The 16,847-nt window shown below is 50.4% G+C and overlaps 8 protein-coding genes across 8 annotated transcripts; 3 read left to right on the top strand and 5 right to left on the bottom strand.

The window, feature by feature from the left end:
• Nucleotides 1–739: 739 nt before the first annotated feature.
• Nucleotides 740–1,610, bottom strand: BJY04DRAFT_73126 (mitochondrial import receptor subunit TOM22). Its single transcript, XM_073720956.1, has 2 exons — nt 1,409–1,610; nt 740–1,338 (listed from the first exon to the last, which is right to left on the bottom strand). The coding sequence occupies exons 1-2, from the start codon at nt 1,521–1,523 to the stop codon at nt 1,013–1,015; spliced, it is 441 nt and encodes a 146-aa protein (XP_073576216.1). The 5' UTR covers nt 1,524–1,610; the 3' UTR covers nt 740–1,012.
• A 399-nt stretch (nt 1,611–2,009) lies between these two features.
• BJY04DRAFT_213171 (mitochondrial-processing protease subunit alpha) lies at nt 2,010–3,795 on the bottom strand (the record flags this gene model as incomplete). Its single annotated transcript, XM_073714789.1, has 2 exons — nt 2,010–3,617; nt 3,691–3,795. The coding sequence occupies 2 exons, from the start codon at nt 3,793–3,795 to the stop codon at nt 2,010–2,012; spliced, it is 1,713 nt and encodes a 570-aa protein (XP_073576215.1).
• Nucleotides 3,796–4,083: 288 nt separating this feature from the next.
• BJY04DRAFT_213170 (acetoacetate--CoA ligase family protein) lies at nt 4,084–6,206 on the bottom strand (the record flags this gene model as incomplete). The annotated part of the gene is made up of 2 exons (XM_073714788.1): nt 4,084–5,934; nt 5,985–6,206. The coding sequence occupies 2 exons, from the start codon at nt 6,204–6,206 to the stop codon at nt 4,084–4,086; spliced, it is 2,073 nt and encodes a 690-aa protein (XP_073576214.1).
• A 555-nt stretch (nt 6,207–6,761) lies between these two features.
• Nucleotides 6,762–8,954, bottom strand: BJY04DRAFT_204705 (uncharacterized protein; the record flags this gene model as incomplete). The annotated part of the gene is made up of 6 exons (XM_073713523.1): nt 6,762–7,797; nt 7,842–8,168; nt 8,211–8,506; nt 8,571–8,627; nt 8,667–8,764; nt 8,807–8,954. 6 exons carry the CDS (start codon nt 8,952–8,954, stop codon nt 6,762–6,764), a joined length of 1,962 nt encoding a protein of 653 aa, XP_073576213.1.
• A 603-nt stretch (nt 8,955–9,557) lies between these two features.
• Nucleotides 9,558–10,784, top strand: BJY04DRAFT_73072 (O-methyltransferase-domain-containing protein). The gene is made up of 2 exons (XM_073720953.1): nt 9,558–10,225; nt 10,288–10,784. Exons 1-2 carry the CDS (start codon nt 9,796–9,798, stop codon nt 10,614–10,616), a joined length of 759 nt encoding a protein of 252 aa, XP_073576212.1. The 5' UTR covers nt 9,558–9,795; the 3' UTR covers nt 10,617–10,784.
• On the top strand, nt 10,785–11,622 carry BJY04DRAFT_73073 (uncharacterized protein). Its single transcript, XM_073720954.1, has 2 exons — nt 10,785–11,425; nt 11,553–11,622. Exon 1 carries the CDS (start codon nt 10,953–10,955, stop codon nt 11,367–11,369), a length of 417 nt encoding a protein of 138 aa, XP_073576211.1. The 5' UTR covers nt 10,785–10,952; the 3' UTR covers nt 11,370–11,425; nt 11,553–11,622.
• lcb2 (putative serine palmitoyltransferase 2) lies at nt 11,623–14,448 on the top strand. The gene has a single exon (XM_073720955.1). The coding sequence runs from the start codon at nt 11,749–11,751 to the stop codon at nt 13,771–13,773; it is 2,025 nt and encodes a 674-aa protein (XP_073576210.1). The 5' UTR covers nt 11,623–11,748; the 3' UTR covers nt 13,774–14,448.
• A 612-nt stretch (nt 14,449–15,060) lies between these two features.
• Nucleotides 15,061–16,498, bottom strand: BJY04DRAFT_177669 (PQ-loop repeat-containing protein). The gene has a single exon (XM_073709623.1). The coding sequence runs from the start codon at nt 16,479–16,481 to the stop codon at nt 15,459–15,461; it is 1,023 nt and encodes a 340-aa protein (XP_073576209.1). The 5' UTR covers nt 16,482–16,498; the 3' UTR covers nt 15,061–15,458.
• Nucleotides 16,499–16,847: the final 349 nt, after the last annotated feature.

The following is a 16,847-nucleotide window of genomic DNA, read 5'->3' as shown; positions in this document are numbered from 1 at the left end:
GCGATGTACTCTGCTTGCTTGGTTCATGTGCTTGATTCTTGATATATCTCCCGCTTTGGGGCTTGATATTCGCGACAAGTACGGCGTTGGATCGATATTTCTGGCGCAGGTCGATTTTATTTTGATACCCTATTAGCTATTTACCTTGCTTGCGTCCTTTTGTTTCTCCCCCTCGATACAGAGGGAGAACCTGAGCCAACGAAGTTCTGATTTCAGGGATTCCTTCTCGAAAGCAGATCTCTAAAGTCATTCACATTCCATTATCTAGAAGCGTAAGTCGAAAAGACAACCAAGAATGGACATGAAAATACATGAGATGGGAAAAATTACAGAGGTAAAAAAAAAGGTAGAAAAAGAGAAAACAGCTTATACAAATACACATATTCCTGAAGCCAAAAGAACTCCACGAAACAGAGGGATGGGAGAGAGATATAAAGCAGTCCGCAGCGGTTTGCAAAGACAATAAGCCACACTCGCTATACCGATCCTAAGCCATGTAGCTGTGTCGCCTCACAAATTGTTTTTGGTATCACGCGACACGGTTTGATGATTTTTTTTGATGACCAAATTTTCTGATTCGTACATAACAGCCTCGTCATGGTGTCGTTATCTCTGCCCCAGGCAGATCAATTGACAATATCCAGAGATCCTTTCAAAAGCATCGGTAACCGATCGCGATGCTGAGCGATTGTCAAGCGGGCATTATCTGGTTCCTTCAATTCGCATTCACTGCGGGCTCGATTGGATGAATTTGTCTATAGTGTAGGTTGAGCCTTCTGCTCCTCGGTGGAGGGAACGCCAGGGGCAAGCATCTGCAGTTAAAAAAGGAAAGTTAGTGATTGCGGTCTCTCGTTGCAGCTCCAAAATCAAGCAAGACATAGACGATGACGATGACGATGCTTTTTAGCTTCTTGGCGCCTCCGACGCGACGTAAAAGAGTTTTCAGCACCTCATCGGTCGCGAGATGCCGAAACGAACTCGTAGTAGGTAGGATAATACGAAAAAGCGGAATTCAACGGGTTATGTAAGAAGATCGCGCGCGACATACCTCGTTAGCACCCTTGATCATGCCCTGCTCACGCTCCATCTGAATGTATTGCTCCTCCTCGGCATAGGCAAGAGCCCACGGGACACCAAGCAGGAAAGCGCTAGTGCTAAGAATCCAAAGCGCCTTGCCACTGAAGGCGATGCTGCTTTTTGCGAGAGAAGTAACGTAGGAAACGGAGCTGTTGACTTGGAGACGGGCGGAGGGAGGAACAATGTCTTTCAGGGCGTAGAGGCGGTCGTACAGGGTCTCGCTCTCGAGGTCGTACTCGGACTCGACGGAAATTTCGGACTCTGTATCATCAGGGGATGTTAGAGGGATGTGACTTTGGTGTTAGGATTGGAGGTGTGGTGATGGACGAACCGGTGTCGGTGTAATCCTCGTCCTCGTCATCGGAGACTAGGAGGACGTTGTGCTTGGAGGGTTGGGGCTTCTCGTGAGCAAAGTGCTCGTCCTCAACCTCAGTGAGCTTGACCATTTTGAATCGTGTGTTTGATTGGAGGGGGTGATTAGGAGAAGTGAGGTTGTCGTTGTGAGGCGATGGAAAGTTGGATGAAGTTCGGAGTTCCTACCTGGCAAGCTCGGATCCAACTTTTTTCCCGAGCACCAAAGGCGGTGGCTCACGCTCGGCAGGCAAACAACCAACGTTTCTCAGCTCCTTGAACGTCGATTTAGGAACTATGTGTTGAATCTATCTACAGGCTCAGGGGCTGTGACCATTATGTTACTCACTGTGAGTCTAGTTGTGGCAGTTCGTCTGGTATGGCCTGCAGAAAATACGCCCAAGCTCTGCTATACTGCCGCAGCCATAGACGGGAGCACGCGACCTCTTAGAATCAAGTATATTGTACAATAGTTCATAACCAGCTAGTTAAATACATTGAGTGAAGAAGATAGCATCCTTCTATACCCTAGATCGACCGAAAAGGGATATCTTCTCTATAAGCTCTTCCGCGCCAGCACTCTAGTGAATCCTCCCCAACTTCCACCTGGCTATCCGCTCCTGAATCTCACCCCATGCGAAAGGACGCAGTGTATGGCCCTCCAATTCGCCTTCCTGCAGAACAACGGTAGGCTCGCCCGTACCCTGGCCCTTGTTGACTACATTGCCCGTCAAGACCTTCCTTGCGACGCGTCGCAGATCTTCAACGGTCAGAGACTCGATGTGCTTGCACATCTCCTTGACTCCGATCTTGCGGCCGTGCACCTGGACCTGACGGCCAAGATCCTCGAGCTCGACCATGCGGGACTCAAGGTTCATGAGCAGCGATGAGCGCAACTGGTTCTTTGCGCGGTTGACCTCGTGGGCTTGGAGAGATGTATAGCCGGTGTCAAGGGTGAGGGCTTGGAGTTCACGGCACATGACCTCTAGCATTTGAGTGGTGCGTGTGGGACTGCAAGAAGCGGAAATACCGAAGAGACCGCTATCAGTGTAGCTGTGGTTGAAGGCAATGCAGCTTTCCACCCAGCCGTATTGGTTGAGGACGTTGGTGTAGAGTCTGGAGTACATGCCCTTTCCAGGGCCACCAGCGGAGAACGATCCGCCTCCTCCGAGGAGGGTCTGAAGGGTGGCAAGAGCATAGATATCGGGATCGGAGATAGGGAGGGCTTCAAATGCGAGGTGAATATAGCTCAGCCGAGGAAGCATGGGATTAGCGGGCGGGGCGATAGGAGGGAGGGTAAGAAAGCCGCCGGTATAGTGAGAAGGTCGGTATAGGTCCAGTTCTGAAGACGAAGACTCAGCTTCGGAGCCAATGTTCTTCAGGAAAGGAAGCTTTGAAAAAATGCTCGACTTGGAGGTTGAGGCGGGAATGGACGATGCGGTTGATGTAGGGGTAAATTGAGGCACTGCCGGAACCTGTTCCTCTTTCTCGGATGCTGGCGAGCCTGACAGTTTCGTTTCAACACCGGCACCCGAAAGGCTAGGGCCATCAGGTCTCTCCATATCACCGAACAACTGCTCCGTAAGCGTCACAGCCTCCTGATGCGGCACACCAGCAAAAGCAACAACCATTCTATCAGGGCGGATGAACCGCTTTCTGTATTTATCCACAACTGACTTGTTGATCTCTTCTAGCCTCTCGCGCGGACAAAGGAGCGGGTTTCCCAGTGTGTTGTCCTTGTAAGCTGCCGTGTGCACCAACTCCGGCAGAATAAGCTCAGGCTTCGCCCAAATCTCAGTAATCTCATACTCCGCCGTCGCTAGCTGCTGCAAAACCTCGTCTTGCGTGATCAGAGGTTCTCGAATCGTTTCCGCCAACAGGCCGAGTGTTGTCGGGACAGCGGAGTTGAAGCTCGCGGACTGGTACATTAACGACTCGCGGGAAGAGGCACATTGAATGTTTCCTCCTAGATTTTCCAGCGTCTCGATCATTTCGTCCGCTGTGCGCGACGACGTCGATTTGAACGCCAGACGATCCATGATATGACTCACGCCTCGCAGGCTTGCATCCTCGTAGCGAGATCCCGCATCGATGTAGACTCCGACGCCGGAGAAGGGGCCGGGAAGAGATTCGGTGGCAACGCGGATACCATTCGGCAGAGTTGTGATCTCATCTAGCTGAGCCGGATCCTATTTAGATTGGACATAATCAGTAAAAGGTCAGTCCATCGAGAAAGGAGCGGGAAAAGTTGGTTGCGCGTACCAGCGAACCAGATTCATTGGCGGTGCTGAAGCATCTCGCAACAGATCGTGAAGGCCGGGCGAGCGGCCTGGCGGACTCTACAGCCCGCAGAACAGAGCGGCGCATACTGTGATATGTATGGGTATTCAAGACGTTTGGTGAATCTAGATTGAGGGCTCCTGTTCTCCGTGGCTGCGCCAAATGCTACGCTCCGAGGAAATTTGGCCGGCCGCAGGATTGGAGCAGAAGCAAATCTGGCTTATCTAATCACCCTCTCCTTCAAACCAACGTCATCAGTCAATCCTCAATGCATTCTACTCCAGACCAGGGACTTTGGGAGATATTGCTATAACTGATGCAGAATCTATTACTATCACTTTTGTTCTTTTGAGATTGCTCAAAACAACACAGAAATCAGGGATGCTCAGCGGCCCATTCGCGGTACCAATCGAGGCACGTGGCATTCGCAACGCTCGCCCCGATCTTGATGTTAAGCCCGCACAGTATCTGCTTTACGGCGTTCTCGACCTTCTTGCCATTCGAAGTTACAGGAATCTCCGGGCAGACATCCACGATTCCCGGAACATGGCGGGGGCTGAGCTCTTTCCGGATGACGGTTTGGATACGTGATGCCAGGTCAGCCGGCAGCAAGGCAATTCCCGATGCTAATTTCAGAAAGAGGACAACGGTTTCGTCTGTGTCTATCCCTTCTCTCCTTCGTCCAATGCACAGGGAATCCTCAACTTCGTCCGCAAAATGCTTTAGAAGGATGTTGTAGATCTCTGCGCTGCCGAACCTGACGCCAGCTGGCTTCAGAACACCATCGCTTCGTCCAAGCATGACAACTCCCCCAGTTTCAGGGTTTATACGCACAAAGTCACCATGGTGCCATATTGATGGTCCAAAGACATCAAAGTAGCTCTTGCGGTATTTCTCTGCCCCAACGGGGCCCGGTGGCCAGAACATGACAGGCTGTGCGGGGAATGGACGGGTGCAGACCAGATCTCCCGCTTCGCCAGATGAACTAATATCGTTGCCAGCATGATCGTATGCAGAAACTGCCATTGCCAGAGAACGACACTGAATCTCACCTCTGTAGACGGGAAGAATCGGACAGCCGGAGCAGAAGAGGGAAAGAATATCTGTGCCGCCAGTGATCGAGCCAAGCATAATATCGGGATGGATTGAGGAGTAAACATAATCAAACGTAGAAGGGGCAAGGGGTGATCCGGTACTGAAAATAGCCTTCAAGGTCTGCAGGCTGACTGGACGGTGTGGGTGTTTCGTTGGGTTCAGAGCAGCTTGCTCAAGTATTGAAAGATATTTCGCTGAGGTTCCAAAGTGCGTTATCTGGAGCTCGTCAATCAGCCGTGGCATCGCCATCTCGCCATTTCCGCCTTCAACATCTAGTGGCCGGAAGGGTGAACCGTCATATAGAACAATAGTGGCGCCGCTAGCCAGGCCAGACACTAGCCAGTGCCACATCATCCAGGTGGTTGTGGTAAAATAGAACAAACGATCTCCCGGGCGTATATCACAATGAAGTACGTGCTCTTTCTTATGCTGCAGCAGCGTTCCTAGAGAGCCATGCACAATAGGTTTGGGGGCTCCGGTCGTACCAGATGAGTACAGAATATAAACAGGGTGCTCAGGAGGTAGGCTTGCAAATTGAAGTGGTACTGAAAGGTCGCCGGCAGTTGAGAGAAAGGTGGGATATGTGTAAGCTTTCCCCTGGATTAGCGGGATGTCATCCAGCTTGATCTCGAGAGATTCCACCGTGGGAAATACCACAAGCCTTTCTAACTTCGGCAGCTCGGACGTTATTTGGCTGATTTTGAAAATGGCACTGTGCACTTTGCCGTTGTATAAGGAGGCGTTGTCTGCGAATAGGATCTTCGGCTCAATTTGCTTCAAGCGCTCAAGAACAGCGTGGACCCCTGTATCAGGTGATACACCTGTCCAGAAAGCGCCGATGGACGTCGTCGCCAGCATAGCGACAACTGTGTTGGCATGATTTCCCAGGAAACCTGCCACTCTGTCACCCACAGTCAAGCCAGCTGATCTCAATGCAATAGTGCATTGGCGAACACGTTCCCGAAGTTCTTTCCACGAGACATACTCTCGACCTAGCTCCGTGGAAGCAATAATGGCCACGGAATCCTCCTCAGGTAAACTAGCAGGATAAAGCAGGTTCTCCGCGAAGTTCAATTTTGCACCCTCGAAGAATTGAGGCCGAGGGAAAAGAAGAGTTTCCGAGCCCATAACCTAGCAAGTAGTCAGAAAATGGAAGTGAAGGAAGTAAAACCAATATTCACCTTGTTGTAAGATTTGTGGGCATTGATAGCTGTATACAGCCATATATCCTCCCAGAACTTGGCTGGCTCCGCAATACTCCACTGCCAGAGGTCGTTATAGTTGCTCAGTGCTAGGCCATGTTTCTCGGCAGTTTTCTTTAGAAACTGATAGATTTGAGTAGATTGAGGAGTAGAATGCCGCCACAACTCCTTGGGGCTCTGGGGAATTTCATCAATGGACATTGTGCTGCAGTCGCTTGTCAATGGCTTTAAGGCTTCCAAGTCTGTCCTAAGAATCATCCACGACCTCACGGGGGTGGAAAGGGTGGTTAGTTGCGGAAGAGGGAAGGAACGATGGTGGCATGCTCATACATACGGGAGCTCGCCTGGGCACAATGGAGACCGGCCTTTCCTCTTGCGGCTAGTGACTAATCCCAAGCCCCCAATGCCGGCTTCCGATTCTCAGGCCCAGGGCTATTCAGATGCAACTAACTCGGCCGATTACAGAGGTTTATTTGAGCCCGATAATCTCGCTTTTATCTCCCGAAAGCCTGCATTGCTTTGGTCGACATGTCCTGGCCAGCCCCTGATACGTTGGTCGACAGGGTTTTCACGGACGCATCCCGAGGCTGCGGAGTATAGATCGGTAAGCGGGCCGCATCTACCCGCCAGCGGATACGGGGACAGACCCATTGGGGGGATGCGTTGAAATCAGCTCTCCCAATGATATTTAGATACTTCGTTTGTTGAGTAACTGTTGGGACTCAAAAATATGGTGCCATATGCTTTCCATGGGCTTTAGACCAATGATCCGCCATCAAGACCTTGCGTCTCAAGGTCGAAGAAAAGAGCATTCCAGTCAATCGTATCTAACCCATTGTCGAAGGTCTCACTTATCCCATTCCAGTACGTGGAATCAGGCTTAAGTAAGTCCTGCTCGGTAGCCAGGTTAGAGATGCCGTAACTGGGCTCGAAGACGTCTTCTGTGCCTGCACAATGAGCTGACGGTTGGGAGGAAGGTTCTCCAACATCACCCGAGTCGCCATTGGCGATTCCATGAATGGAGACCTTGTGCTTTCGAATGACCTGTAGAAACGACTGTAAGAGCTTAGCAGCAATGGAAGAGTCATTCTTGGCGATTTGCAGGATGCTGCAGGCATCGGCTGCCTCCCTTTTGCGCTCTTCTTGTTGAACGTCTTCTTTGTAAAGGCAAACGTCGAGAATAAACACAATGATAGCCATGCACAAACAATGAAGGGAGCCAGCAAATCTGAAGCGGGTCGGAACAAACGACACAGACTCCTTCGCAAAGTGCCTTTCGGTACGAATAACACCCCTGGCAGCATGTAGACATATATTCCGCGATTGTCTATATTTTGAGTTCACAGAGCCGCGAGCAAAGTACGGCAGATGTAGTCTGCACCGATGAGCATAGGCGAGGATATTAACAACATATCGTTGAACTATGATTCCTGGGGCTACCTCTGAGTTGATTGCTGCAATATCCTTCAAGGATCCCCCATCGAGCTGAAAGAAGTATGGAAACGCCTCTATATAGGCATTCATCTTTTTATCCATTTCGAGAACAAGACTATAATCAGATGAGTCCGAGGTACCAAGCACGGTACGGTCCGTAAGTTCTCGACAGAGCTCACCGAGCCGAGTTCGTTGGAGTGTATACGAGACCTGAGTAGGGTAATCCGTACTTCGCTCCACAACCGTTCGCTCGAGACCAAGGTCGGCATCTTTGACATTCCTTGGCTCCCTTACGGACATATGTCGTGGATTGATGGTATATGTTCCTTTCATAGGGCCTTCGTAATGAGAAAGAACCCTTACCAGATCAGTTTAATGGTCTCAGAAGTACAGGAATCTTACCAGTCCGTGACTGTTAAATACCACCACATTCTTCTTCCTATCTCCACCGCCACTGCATTATTTGATCCATTATCCCTAGCAGCAGACCCATCCTCGTGATCGAGCCTATGGAGCTTCAATTCTCGTGCGCCGGTGATAGCAGACAAAATCAAATTTCGATATCTCCGTGACACGCCCTCAAGGTTGCTGACGATACTCGAGGTAATAATCCTAGCTTGAATCTCTTCCAGCGAGCAATCATGTGCTTGAGAGTACTCCAACCAGGAAACAGTGGCTCTTAGCCAGATGCGGGCACATCTATTTGCCTCTTCCGCTGTGAGTGAGAAGCTTGTGTCTGAATCATTAGATGTCTAGCAATAAAGCGTGCACGCAATGATGCTCATAAGAAGCGCTATGTGTGAAGGTCTTGGTCCTTCCGGCGCGTCAAGGTTCTGGTATATGTGGCTGACCATCCGTTTGAAAGATGGTATGTGAATGACGTGAACGAGACAGGTGAGATCTTTTATATATTTTTCGGCAAGGGCCATGGATTCCTCGTGTTGTGGGAGCCAGAAGCACCTGGTAATGTTCTCGCTCCACGCAGTATCCGAACAGCTCCTTGGTAAGAAAGTCACGACACTTTGAATCTGGCGTATGTCGCAGACTCTGAAAACAACTCCCTCTTGCTGTATGACGTCCTAAGCTGCTAGTCAGTATCTTTGCCTTGTCTTGCTGTTAAGCTTCACAGACAGAGTATCCTTGGATTGAACATTCTAATTCTAACCAACGGGCCTCTTCAGTAGCACGCTGTTCATTTCAATTGGTCTGCGTTAGATTGAGAGGAACACTGGGTGTCATATCAACAGAAGTGCTCGTGTTCTCGCTTCTCCGGAGAACAATGTCTTCAAGCCGCTGCAGACGCGCAAGGATATCCGTGCCCTGGTCTCCGGTACAAGTACTGGAACTAGAACCGCCACAGCTCCCACTCTCAGGCCGGGGTTCAAGTACATGAGAGTGGTACAAATGACATGATATTCCACGGCTTGTACAGTTCGGACAGGGAAATCGGCGGCTGCATCTGAGCTTTCTTGATCGGCAAAAGTGGCAAGAGACAGGCCTCTGACGAGAGGACATTTTTTTCATTCTGGGAGCAAATGGAGTATACTGAATGAATTAGATGGCTGTTGGCATCGTGGACGAATGTTGCTTGCAAGTCTGTGGTGTGGTCCACTGTCCTCAGGAGGTGATCCACCAGCAGCCAATCAGTTGCGAGAAACCCACGGAACTTCCGCGGAGGGAATCTATGTTATGACCCCGGCCTCTGCTTCAAAGTATATAACTGGTATGAACATCCTGAAAGATGTCCAAATTAGGCTCCTGGTTTGTATATTCACAGCATATTCACTCCACTGCCTCTTGCACCACGATGGACGACGTTGTTATCAAAATCCGTTCTCTAGCTAGCATGGCGGACCCAGCCGTCAAGGTCGCTATGCTAACTGCCCTCCGTCAGCTCTTGTCTGAGTTGGAACTACCCAGCGCTATGTCCCATCACCAACAAAGGCTGTAGAGATGCTCTCTTGAGAGAAAAGAGGCTAATGGCAGCTGTCAGCATCAACGCAGTGCGGCCATCCGTGTCGGAATCCGCTCGGCTGTTTTCCAGTCCCTGACCAAAAGCCAAGGTCCCTTGTCTGTTGCCCAGTTGGCGGACCAGTCCAATGCGGAGATTCAAATATTGGTAAGGGAGTTAATCAACACTCTGCGGTCGTTTTCTAACATGCACCTGTAGAAAGAATCGTCCGTGATCTTGCATCGAACGGCTTCATTCAGGAAGTCGGTCAAGGATTATTCAAGGCCAACATATCTACCCATGTGCTGGCGAGCCCAGCAGCGGAGGCTTTCATAACCCATTCGTATGTCTCGACCCTCACTTGAGGTGGTCTTCAGCTGATTGTAAACCCTCAGATTCGACATCATGGGCCCTGCTGTACAAGCCTTCCCAGATTTCCTTGTCGAAACAGACTATGCTGATATCTCTGACAACAGCAAGACACCGTTTCAGAAAGCTTTCAAAACTGATCTTCCTTCCTTTGCCTGGCTAGCTCAGCATCCAGAGCAGCTCGCAGCAATGACCGAGGTGATGAAGGCGTTTCAGTCAGACGAGTGGATAAAAAGTCTCAACGAGGTTGATCAAGTAGCTCTTGAGACTGACAACTCGGAAAGAGTATTCTTCGTAGACGTGGGCGGTGGCTCTGGGCATCAGTGTCTCGAAGTGAGAGACAAGTACCCGAATCTCAAGGGACGACTTGTGCTGCAAGATCTCCCAGAGGTTGTCAAGGACCTCACTGGGATTCCGGGGGTAAGGATAGAAGGACATAATTTCTTCGAGGAACAAACTGTCAGAGGTAAGTGGTTCCTGATCCCGTGCGTTTGGGCATTTGACCAACCTTACAATGGGTTCTTGCAGGAGCCAAGTTCTACTACCTTCGTCGCATCTTGCATGACTGGCCGGACGCCAAATGTATTCAGATTCTGCAACATCTGCGATCTGCAATGGCTAGTGACTCTCGGATCCTCATCGATGAAAAAGTTCTACCTGACACCAACGTTCCTTGGCAATCAGCAATGGCGGACCTGTCGATGATGGTCACCATGGCTGGCAAAGAGCGCTCTGAGGCGCAGTGGGCGATGCTCGCCGCGCAATCGGGGCTGCGGATTGCGTACATGCATGGTTATGAGGATAGCACGATCTTCAATTCGGTGATTGTTCTTGAGAAAAGCTGGTGCAAATGCTGAGACTTACGTACTATCAAATGGCGGTGGGTGGCTGAGCATGTATAAGAAAAAAAGAATGACGATGCCTAGAATACTCTTTCAAGAAAAGCAAAGCCACGGAGAGACCTAAGGACTGCATGCGGGCCTGATTTGGCATCATAATCTGGGAGAAGATCGTGGAGGTCTTGCACGAGCAGTGTTATGCAACGTGACAAAGTAGTAGTACTCCGTAGTGCGAGCTTGGTTTGGTGTAATCGAGTACGGAGTACTCGTACCACAACTTGATCATTCTGAAGAGCAAGACAGGTGTTCCACAGCTAGATATTATTGCTAGCTTGGACAGTCTCTTTGAAGTTCATGCTTGAGAAGCTTGAGAGTGGGGAATTGAGGCCCAGTCCTTTAATTCCAAGAGAATTGGTGCCTTGCAGACTGCCCCTGATTGCAAGAAAGGGGGTCGGGTCCGTTTCGATGTTACCGTCACAATACCCGCTTCCAGCCTCCACTCTAGCAGTCCCAATCAATCAAAGGTGTGTAATGATGACACTACATACAGGCTGGTACCGTGGATCCGAGCTCCTGAGAAAAGTTCATCAGGAGATTCTTTTCACTTTCACTTCCTTGAGGCGAGGCTTCTTGTTTCTTAGCTCCCACTTCTATCGGGCTCTCGCTTGCTCCGCTGATCTCTTCAATCTCCTCCTCCTCCTCTTCATGATCTTTGACCCATCTCCTACCGTTGTTACCATCTATATCCATCTTTCGACATCTTCAGTTTGATCTTCCGAGGTTGTTGGGAGGCTTCCGCAGCTTCCAGCCTCTCTGCACGTGCTGAGGTACGCTACCCTACGAATCATGAATAATCCGCCCGGCTGGCTCGGAGTCGCTCGGTTTCCGTCTGATTTTCTGTCTCTCACCCTCCTCCTACTTCGCATACTAACATAATCTCTTCGCCATTTTCAGTTCAATCTCGTCGAATTCTGTGATATTTTGTCGCCGTAAATTGGAAAAGGAGACTGTCACAATCTGGAGCATTCACTCGCAGTGTGGCTTCATACTACGCCGTGCTTACCCCCTAGGAAAGCGCGATAGACTCTTCGACTTTGCACTGTTAGCAGCGCTGTGATCTCCTTCGCCTGTACTCAGCCGTTTCCTTGCGATGCCGCGTCGATTGTCCAGTACCTCTCCCGCCAACGACCCCTCCAACACCTCATCCTTGTCCGTTTCTGGAAAGAGCGGCGTGGCCATCAAGGCGCCCTCCAAGACCAACCGTCTGACCCAGTTCTTCTCGACTTCGCCCAAAGCCAAGTTCGAGTCGCAGACCGCGCGGGCTGCTCTTCAGAACGCCGGTGGTTCCAATTCCGCCGTTCCGCCGATCAGTTCTGCCTCACTGTCCTTACCGACTATTTCGCTTTCCACGGCGACTGCGGACAACCCAAACATGAACGAGCCGCCGACCACACTCTTTCAGCCTCCGTCTCCTGAAGAGGCTCGTCGCCTAGCCAAGCAACATGCCCAATTCGGTCCAATCGGTCACCCGAGTCATCGGTACTCGAGTCGACATCCCGGCGGACCCTTTCCGGAGCCTGTAATGGACGAGCCTCCTTATTATTATCTGATCACCACATATATTAGTTACCTCATTCTGATTGCTTTTGGCCATGTTCGCGACTTTTTCGGAAAACGCCTCCGTGAAGAAAACTACCGTCACCTGAAGCCCCGCAATGGCTACGCTGCGCTCAACAGCGATTTTGATAACTTTTACGTTCGCCGACTCAAACTTCGTATCAATGATTGTTTCGAGCGACCTGTCACTGGCGTTCCCGGAAGGACTATTACATTGATTGATAGGGCTACGGATGACCACAACAAGAGCTTCTACTTGACTGGTACTACCACCGACACCTTGAATTTGAGCTCATACAACTACCTTGGATTTGCGCAATCGGAGGGTCCATGTGCCGATATCACAGAGGAGACTCTGCGCAAGTATGGCATTACGGCTGTCAGCACACGTGCCGAGGTTGGTACTCAAGACCTGCATGTCGAAGTGGAGGATTTAGTTGCAAGCTTTGTTGGAAAGGAAGCATCTATGGTCTTCTCAATGGGTTTTGGCACCAATGCGAACATTTTCCCGGCGCTTGTTGGCAAGGGAGACTTGCTGATTTCTGATGAATTGAACCACGCTTCCATCCGATTCGGTGCGCGTCTTTCCGGAGCTTCCATCACCATGTTCAAGCACAACGATATGCGGGATCTAGAAGCAAAACTTCGAGAGGCTATTAGCCAGGGCCAGCCTCGTACTCACCGGCCATGGAAGAAAATCCTCGTTGTTGTCGAGGGTCTGTATTCGATGGAAGGCTCAATGTGCAATCTTCCCGGACTAATTACACTGAAGAAGCGCTACAAATTCCACCTTTTCATCGACGAAGCACACTCTATTGGTGCCATCGGACCTAGGGGTCGAGGTGTTTGTGACTATTTTGGAATTGACACGAAGGAAGTTGACATTCTCATGGGAACCTTGACCAAGTCGTTCGGCGCCAACGGAGGTTACGTTGCTGCCGACAAGGCCATGATCAACAAGCTCAAGGCAACCAACTCCGGCATGTTCTATGGCGAGTCAACATCTCCTGCAATCATTGCGCAAATCATTTCCGCACTTCGACTTATCAACGGTGAAGTCATTCCGGGACAGGGCGAGGAGAGACTTCAACGCTTGGCCTTCAATTCGCGATATCTACGTCTTGGATTGAAGCGTCTTGGCTTTATAGTGTACGGTCACGACGATTCGCCTATTATTCCCATTCTCCTCTTCAACCCTGCCAAGATGCCTGCATTCTCTCACGAAATGTTGAAACGCAAGATTTCCGTTGTCATTGTCGGCTATCCTGCAACGCCTTTGGTTTCGTCCCGTGCCCGATTCTGCGTCTCCGCTGCTCACACCAAGGAAGATCTCGACCGCGTCCTCGCTGCCTGTGATGAGATTGGAAACTCGCTCCAGCTGAAGTTCTCCACCGGTGTCGCTGGTGGTGCTATCCCCGTGAGCGATGATATGGCGCCGCCTCCGGAGAAGGAAATCCAGTGGCAGCAGAAGCGGAACCCGAGAATCGTCCCTCCCCGGTGGCGCATCGAGGACGTCATTAGGCGCGGCGTCCAGGATGTCAAGTCACCGCTGTACTAAGATGGTCTCGAATGGTTGACTTGATCTAAACGACCCATATTGCGTTGTTGATCATGCCCTCCTGGTCAACTTAGCGCTGCCGTACATACCTCGGGGATTGCCCGTGACGGATGTTTCTGACGCACTCGGTCGATGCTGGTCATACCGCGTCGTTGGATGGATGTTTCCTCAGTTTTGGTGTATCACGAACGAACACAACATGGCCACATCACGCTTCTTTGGTTACCCGCTTTTACCTACGCAGATGGGATCCAGCATTGCATTATAGAGAACGGCTCGATTGCTCAGCTCGCTGTTTTGATAGCTGAACAAACGTACCCTGAGAAAGCACATCATACCGTCCGCGCCCACTCTGAACCCCTATATTATTATACATTTCCTTCTTCACCCCCCTTCTTTCGCTGTTACTTATAGACACCATTGCTGGTCGCACTCGCCTACCAAGTGCTGGGGGCTGCGGCGTGCCCAAGCTGCTGCTGTTTACATACAGTCTTGTCAAATGTACCTAATGAAACTGATGCAAGGGATTGGGAGTCTGTGGATTGGCTTCAACGAATTACTGTCGGAGTCCGAGATTACTATTATTACCTATTAGTATTATTAATTCAATGTCTCATTACTTCTTCAAACTTTCCCTCTTTTGCCTTGCGATCAGACGAAAGACCTTCTCGACGTCTGGTCCCTCCTCCGCGCTAGTCTCAACAAGCTCATATCCTTTTTCCTTCGCATTACCCTCTACAAAAGCTCTCTCAACCTTCCTTTCCTTGTGTGCGCCTGTTGCTAGATAATCGTTATTGCCAACAAGAACAACCCCACTCCATTCATCCCTCCGTGCTCCACACGCTGGCTGCTCTAGTCCAACGCACCCTCAAACGAAGAGAGCTTGGTAGTATCATACACAGCAACCAAGCCATGCGCGTCGCGAGCGATGCTGGGAAGAATCAGTGGTAGCGCTGGGTGAACAATGTGCCTCACGGATGCGAGACCTTTCTCTCATCAACCTGACCCGAACTGATGATAGACAAGGCAGCAATTTCCTGAGGGGTTGGGGCTGAGTTGGTGTTTAGTACGGGCAATAACAGAACCGAATAGGTACATTGAGAGTGAGCATTGGCATTGTTAAGAAATGTGGTTCTGATTGAGCTGGGTGTTTCTTCTCGGGGAACGGTAATTGGGTATATGTAAATACTGAAGGACAGGACACCTTACAGCTCGAGCGAAATAAACTCGCACTGTCTCAGGGACATCCTCGGGGCGATTAATAGGGAGTTAGACAGAGCACATCTGTAGTAGTAGTAGTAAAGTAAATTGCTCTATGGTGATCAATATACCAAGCAAATCAAACGGACAATGTACTCGAAAAGATATGCTATGTGCTATCCAATGTGAAAGCCTGGCAGAAGGCTCCGAAAGAAACGAAAACAAACGCCGATATATGTTATAACAATGTATGATATACCCTGTAATAAGATTGAAAAAATCTATGCTCGATGTCTCGCCCGAGTCGCACGCAATGGATGTACAATGCAAAATCAGAATCTAAACCAAGAAACATGCAAATAGAAACCCGAAAGCATGGCTAGGGCTAGTGTGAACGCATGGGAAGCATATGGGGACTGTAAGTTCGTCAGGTCGTAAGGATGTCATGTTAAAAGACATGCATGAATATAAAGATAAGCGGCTGGTTAGACAGCACCATATCTTTGTCGCTCCTCAGTAAGGAGAGCCTCGCCTTCAGGGCTGGACTCCGGATTAGGTTTGCGCACAGGAGAGGGAATCCAGCCTCTCATCCAGCCGTGGACTCTGGTCCAGCGACTACGTCCACGCTTGCTATCTTCTACCTCAATGACAGATTCATCATCGTCAGAGCCGTACATGAGGAACTGTACACCCATGAAACCGTCAAGAAAGAGAACACCGAAGGCCCCGAGGAAGAAGGGGGTAGCGCGGGCTACCCACTCTACTCGATTGTTGCCATCCGCGTCTGCCCAACCGCCGCCACCGTATGGGGCGTAGTCATACCAGGCATTGGGGTTGGTTAGGAGGGAGGAGGAGTAGAAGAAGTTGCCGCTGAAGGCTGCCATAAAGAGTAAAGGTGACAAGCCCGCAGTGCTCTTGCGACGGTAGTTCTTGAACAACTGAGGAGGTCGTGATCCGAGATACAGAACGGTTGACATCCAAGAAAAAACGGTGCCAAGAAACTCGAGGTTTAGGCTCGTAGGAGGGGGGCTTGGTTCGGCTTCTGTAGGGGCCGCGTTGGCTACGACAGCGCAGAGCATCGATGCTATCATCACAGTACGCGCTGCTGTATTTGAGATGTTCATGCTACCGGCCGACCTAGCGATAGTCTTCCGCGAGGAACTCGGTTTCTCATTCGAGTAGGACGGCGAGGCGTTGTTCACGATACCGGCAGCTCGGCTTTTGCTATCGGAGATATCCCTAGAGTTCAACTTGGGGGCATTTTGCGGCGAAGTACCAAGGTACGAGGACTCTTCTTCATAGAACGAAACACCCTCTATAACGTTTGGAGGAGCAGTGTCGTCATGGCGAGGCGAGAAAGTGGCGTATTCAACCTCCCGACGGCCCTTGTAGTGTGTATACCAGAAAAACTGGAAAACGAGCGTTATGTCGACGAGAACGTAGTAGCCCGCAATAATGACCTGCCAGCCGGCCTGGCGCGTGAGCAGGGCACCGAGTAAATTCCCCATATCACCGAGACACCATATGATCAGGAAGAATATGGACAACCCAGAAGTAGACTGTAGCTGAAAGTTCTTGTATATTTGTGGGAGCTGGGCAAATAGCCAAGACACGATGCTCAATGTACCAAGAGTAGACGAAAAAAGAGCAAGTGGTGTTGGGAGGCAGATGTGTATGTAGGAGGAGAGGGTAGCGAGGAAGGGCGAGGTCGGTTCACAGTGCTGTGGGAGGCTTTGAGCTAGGGACTGTATTAAGGGAGGAGCCATATCGAAGGAGAGCCGTGGGTATAATCGGACGCCGTCTAAGTCCAGTACGTCGCGAGAAAGCCTCCGGTGTAGGGTGGTGAGAATGACGAGGAGACGCGGGCGATAAGG

Source organism: Aspergillus karnatakaensis (assembly GCF_047715665.1).
Source record: "Aspergillus karnatakaensis strain CBS 102800 unplaced genomic scaffold BJY04scaffold_3, whole genome shotgun sequence".
Lineage (NCBI taxonomy): Eukaryota > Fungi > Ascomycota > Eurotiomycetes > Eurotiales > Aspergillaceae > Aspergillus > Aspergillus karnatakaensis.
Note: the sequence above shows the minus strand (reverse complement) of the source record. Positions and strands in the feature narration are given on the sequence as shown.

Coding starts and splice junctions, on each gene's coding strand:
- BJY04DRAFT_73073 (XM_073720954.1), top strand. CDS start 10,953: ATGCTTGAGAAGCTTGAGAGTGGGGAATTGAGGCCCAGTCCTTTAATT.
- lcb2 (XM_073720955.1), top strand. CDS start 11,749: ATGCCGCGTCGATTGTCCAGTACCTCTCCCGCCAACGACCCCTCCAAC.
- BJY04DRAFT_73126 (XM_073720956.1), bottom strand. CDS start 1,523: ATGGTCAAGCTCACTGAGGTTGAGGACGAGCACTTTGCTCACGAGAAG. Junction 1,339..1,408: donor CGAGGATTACACCGACACCG/GTTCGTCCATCA, acceptor CTGATGATACAG/AGTCCGAAATTTCCGTCGAG.
- BJY04DRAFT_177669 (XM_073709623.1), bottom strand. CDS start 16,481: ATGGGGAATTTACTCGGTGCCCTGCTCACGCGCCAGGCCGGCTGGCAG.
- BJY04DRAFT_73072 (XM_073720953.1), top strand. CDS start 9,796: ATGGGCCCTGCTGTACAAGCCTTCCCAGATTTCCTTGTCGAAACAGAC. Junction 10,226..10,287: donor CGAGGAACAAACTGTCAGAG/GTAAGTGGTTCC, acceptor GGGTTCTTGCAG/GAGCCAAGTTCTACTACCTT.